This window comes from Melanostigma gelatinosum, assembly GCF_949748355.1.
Source record: "Melanostigma gelatinosum genome assembly, chromosome: 1".
NCBI classification, from domain to species: Eukaryota; Metazoa; Chordata; class Actinopteri; order Perciformes; family Zoarcidae; genus Melanostigma; species Melanostigma gelatinosum.
The window spans coordinates 21,598,026-21,603,276 of NC_136634.1; the positions used below are offsets into that span (position 1 = coordinate 21,598,026).

General features: G+C 43.0%; 1 protein-coding gene across 1 annotated transcript; it reads right to left on the reverse strand.

Moving 5' to 3' along the window:
- Window positions 1–4,197: 4,197 nt before the first annotated feature.
- LOC306785673 (histone H1-like) lies at window positions 4,198–4,818 on the reverse strand (the record flags this gene model as incomplete). Its single annotated transcript, XM_079280128.1, has 1 exon — window positions 4,198–4,818. The coding sequence occupies one exon, from the start codon at window positions 4,816–4,818 to the stop codon at window positions 4,198–4,200; it is 621 nt and encodes a 206-aa protein (XP_079136254.1).
- Between the last annotated feature and the right edge of the window lie 433 nt (window positions 4,819–5,251).

The following is a 5,251-nucleotide window of genomic DNA, read 5'->3' on the forward strand; positions in this document are numbered from 1 at the left end:
GCGCTCCACCATCACTTCCAGGGAGATCCAGACCGCTGTCCGCCTGCTGCTGCCCGGTGAGCTGGCCAAGCACGCGGTGTCTGAGGGAACCAAGGCTGTGACCAAGTACACCAGCTCCAAGTAAACACCTGATGGAGGCTAACAACACAAAGGCTCTTTTAAGAGCCACCCACTTCATCTAAAGACGTTTCCTCTGAATACCAAAAGTGTTTGTTGGTAAACTGAGATAATGCGATAATAGTGAAGTGATATTAGCTGCTGTTTGCGTAGGAGTCAAATGGTTATATTTTTAATGTTATGCAGTTATTTAATCTATTTATATACAGCAGTAATGCACTCTCAGTGCATTCGGCCAATTTGTATTTTGTTGTACGTCAGTGTCTCTCAGGGCTCTCCTTGAATTGAGTAGAACACAGTTCTAGAACTGGAAAGTTAAAAGTGTGTGTGTGTGTGTGTGTGTGTGTGTGTGTGTGTGTGTGTGTGTGTGTGTGTGTGTGTGTGTGTGTGTGTGTGTGTGTGTGTGTGTGTGTGTGTGTGTGTGTGTGTGTGTGTGTGTGTGTGTGGGGGCAAGTGTGGATGTGTGTGGGCAAGTGTGGATGTGTGTGGGCAAGTGTGGATGTGTGTGGGCAAGTGTGGATGTGTGTGGGCAAGTGTGTGTGTGTGTGGGCGGATGTATGTGGGCAAGTGTGTGTGTGTGTGTGGGCGGATGTATGTGGGCAAGTGTGTGTGGGCGGATGTATGTGGGCAAGTGTGTGTGGGCGGATGTATGTGGGCAAGTGTGTGTGTATGGATGGATGTATGTGGGCAAGTGTGTGTGTATGGATGGATGTATGTGGGCAAGTGTGTGTGGATGGATGTATGGATGGATGTATGTGGGCAATGGGCAAGTGTGTGTGTGTGTGGATGTATATATGGATGTATGTATATATATATGGATGTATGTATATATATATAGGTATGTATGTATATATATGGATGTATGTATATATAGGTATGTATGTATGTATATATCTGCTTTTGAGGGACAATATAAACTAATTCAGACTTTATTTTGGTATTCATGCTATGAACAGTGTTGACAGTTGGCCCAGGTAATGAATAATACATAACTAGAAAAAGCAGTTCCTGCTGAAAACTGAAATTAATCGCAAAAACATTGCTGAAAATAGATATCCAATTCAAAAACAAATTGCAAAAAGCTTAATAATTCAAAAAGTTTAAAGATTACAAATATGAAAAGTCAAATAACCCGTCTCCTGAAAGAGCTGAACATTTTGATATTTGAACAATTTCAAGTATTAGTAATTAGAAGAAGTAGTAGAAGACGTAGTGTCAGTAGTCATAGTAATAGCTGTAGTATTGGTCGTAGTATTTAATATCACAGTAGTAGTAGTAGTAGTAGTAGTACTAGTAATGGCAGTAGAAAATGTAGCAGTAGTAGTAGTACTAGTAGCAGTCGTACTAATAGCTGTGGTAGTATTACTACTTTTAGTAGCATGAATAGCAGTCGTAGTAGTAGCAGTTGTCGTACAAGTAATAGTAGTAGTGGTAGTAATAGCAGTAGTGGTAGTAATAATATTGATGTAGCAGTAATAGCAGTAGCAGTAGTAGTAATAGTAGCAACAGCGAAAGTTATAGTAGAAGTAGTAGGAGCAGTAGTAGTAATACTATATTAGCAGCAGCAGTAGTAGTTGTCGCAGTATTAGTAAGAGCATTCATTTTTTTAACAAAAAAGCCTAATTTTGAGCTTGTTTAAATACAGTTAATCCATGAGGCTTTTATTTTGAAAGGGTGGTGCTGGGGAAAGGGGGAGAGGAGAGATAATCATAATGTCTGACACACATAAACAGAGGTTATTAAATGCCTGGCTTCATCACAAGCATTTCAATTAGAATTCACTCTTTCGGGCTTTTATTTTGAATTGGGGTGTGTGTGTGGGGGGGTCCTCTAAAAGTCTCTAAGACCTGAATGACTGTATGAGAGAGAGACACAGACAGGGAGTGAGAGAGAAGAAAGAATTAGTGAGAGAGATAGCAAGAGAGGCTCTGATATCTCTGGCAAACTTTCTCATTTGGAGTTTGTACTATGTTTTATCTTTTACAGCTTACATGACTATTGTCCTGCGCTGCCATGTCTTTCCTCTTCTCTCCCTCTTGTGTCGCGGTGTGTGTAAATGTCACTCGAATCAGGAAACTTATCAGAATCCTCATATCTGATTGGCCGAGCTGCAACACGTAACAGCTGCAACAAATCATGTGTGTGCAGCTTTTATTTTAAGTGTGTGTGGGGTGTGTGTGGGGGGGGTCCTTTAAAAGACCTGAAATGAGTGAGTGAGTGCGTGCGTGCGTGCGTGTGAGAGAGAGAAAGAGAGTGCATGCGTGCGTGAGAGAGAGTGTGCATGCGTGCTTGCGTGTGAGAGAGAGAGAGAGAGAGAGAGAGTGAGAGAGTGTGCATGAGTGCGAGAGAGAGCGTGTGTGCGTGCGTGTGAGAGAGAGAGAGCGTGCATGCGTGTGAGAGAGAGAGAGTGCGTGCGTGAGTGAGTGAGTGAGAGAGGAGTGCATGTGTGTCTGTGTGTTTATCAACATCACTAATTGGTGCACTCTAAGCTGCGCAATACACACCCATTATAAAGTCAGAAAAGGGCTGAAAAATCATAAAAGTTAAATTGCTGCAGTTCAAAAAGTTTAAAAGATATCAGAAATTATGAATTATGCGGCAATAGTTCTCCATAGAAACCCATTAAAAAAATAAACAGAAGGGACTCACATGTTTATTGTAATACTTGCTTCTATATTATGATTGCTCTATTGGAATGATGTTAATAAGGTACCAGGATAAATGGTTTCATACTACTGTGCCGTGCTGTTGGAGGGCTTTTGACTGGCCTCTCAGCTTTACTGTCACACTTCAGACTAAATAGATGTGAAGATTTGCTTTTCAGTGTCATCCTGAACTTACAGAATGTCACGTTGAGATCCAGCTGCTAGCATTCATTTTTACCTGGATTTGAAACATTGTGGTCTTTGTACCGAGATAATATCTTAGATCTTAATTAAAAGGCCAATATAAATATTGTGATTCTTGTTAATGACAAGTATATGGATAAGACAGGAAGATGCTCTTAAAGACAGATGTTGGTGGCCACTGACTGTCTATTGAGATCTGGTTCAGAGTTATCTCTTTGCGTATTGTTTTTCCCACATTACACTTTTATGATGGTGTGAAACCGTTGAATAAAGTTAATGCTTTCACCAACCATCCATCCATCCATCCATTTTCCTCCGCTTATCCGGGGTCAGGTCGCGGTGGCAGCAGGCCAAGCAGGCTGACCCAGACTTCCCTCTCACCGGCAACATTTTTCCAGCTCATTCTGGGGGATCCCGAGGCGTTTCCAGGCCAGCTGGGAGATGTAATCCCTCCAGCATGTTCTGGGTCTTCCCCGGGGTCTCTTCCCAGTTGGACGTGCCTGGAAAACCTCCAGTGGGAGGCGTCCACAAATGATTTAATTTATTTAATGACTATATTACATAAATTATTTAAATTAATTGAGATATTTATTACTAATATTTTACATTATGTGCCTGATATGATTGCTTTAATTATATTGATTAGTTGCCTGGAAGAAAAATCTGGTTTTACAGCACAAAGTATTGTTTATTGTGTCGTTATAATTTATCCTTGGCCTTCTCCACCTTTGAGTCACCTTGTTCTGTCTCTACTGAAGCTTTGCAGCACATTTATCATGTTGTGCAGCTCACTCTTGGACTTCCAGACAGATAAATTGATGCAGCTGCTGACGTTTACTTTCAACTGGATTATAAAACACTGATATTTATGTCTCCACCTACAATCAGTCATACAGCTACAACTAAGCCCACCCATAGACCGCATCACACAGTATATAAAACGAATACAAACTAGCTATTGTCTAATATATGTCTGTCTCTGCTTATAATTGGATTCATATTTGCCACTTTATTCTCCTCCAGTATGCATGTTTAGATTTGTTGCTATTTGATACATAAGTATAATGTGTAAATATGAGCAATGTGACGTTCTTAAATGTATCATTTTTCTGTCTCAAATAAAAAGTAGCGAATTTCTGCTCTTGATAACTTCTGAATAAACAGGAAAATGCTCTCAAGGAAGATGTTGGTGGCTCTTAAAAGAGCCTTTTATAGGATAGGCTTATATAGCTCACTTCTTCTTGGGTGCTGCTTTCTTGGCTTTGGGCTTGGGAGCCTTCTTTGCGGGGGCTTTCTTGGCTGCAGGGGCCTTTTTGACCACCTTCTTGGGGCTCTTGGGGGCCTTTTTGACCACCTTTCTGGGGCTCTTGGCTGCCTTCTTTGGACTCTTGACGGGTTTCTTGGCCACTGCGGGCTTCTTTGCCTTCTTGGGTGATTTCTTAGCGGCTGCTGCTGGTTTCTTTACGGCCACTGTCTTTTTGGCCGCTGCGGGTTTCTTCGCTGCGGGCTTCTTGACTGTAGGAGCAACTTTCTTTGCCGGTTTCTCGACAACCGTCTTGCTCATCTTGAAGGAGCCAGAGGCCCCGGTCCCCTTGGTCTGGACCAGAGTTCCCTTAGTCACCAGGCTCTTGATGGCGGTGTTGACGCGGTTGTTGTTCTTCTCCACATCGTATCCATCGGCGGTCAGAGCCTTCTTCACGGCGGCAGCAGACACGCCGCTCCGCTCCTTGGATGCCGCGACAACTTTAACGATGAGCTCAGCGACGCTGGGACCAGCCTTCTTCGGCCTGGACAGCTTCTTCTTCGCTGCTTTGGCCGCCGCGGGGGCTGAAGCTGAAACTACTTCTGTCATTTTCTATCGTTGATGTGTTTGTAGTCACGAGAACACGAGAGTCTGACTGACTGTTGAAGAGCACAGAGCACGGGGCTGCACTTAAACACACCATGAGAACCGTGGAGACTCAACCCAGCCCGGGACTCCTCAGTGCAGTCTGAAAGCAGAGTCACTTGTGTTTTCTCTTCACTGATAAAGACTCAAAACTAAATGTGGAAGAAGTACTGAACTCTGACGGTGAAGGGAGCCGATAGCGGACAAGTGTCTCTTCATATTGAAGTCATGTAGAGCTCTGATGGTCTCTGTGTTGTGTTTGAGGAGCCTCCAAACCTCACCTACTCACCGCCGTGGACAGCACTGATCAGCGGCTTTTCCCACTCATTTCTCTCTAAAGATGATTTAAAATGCATCAGAGCTCCATCAAAAGTCGTTTTCCAACTGGTCCACATGT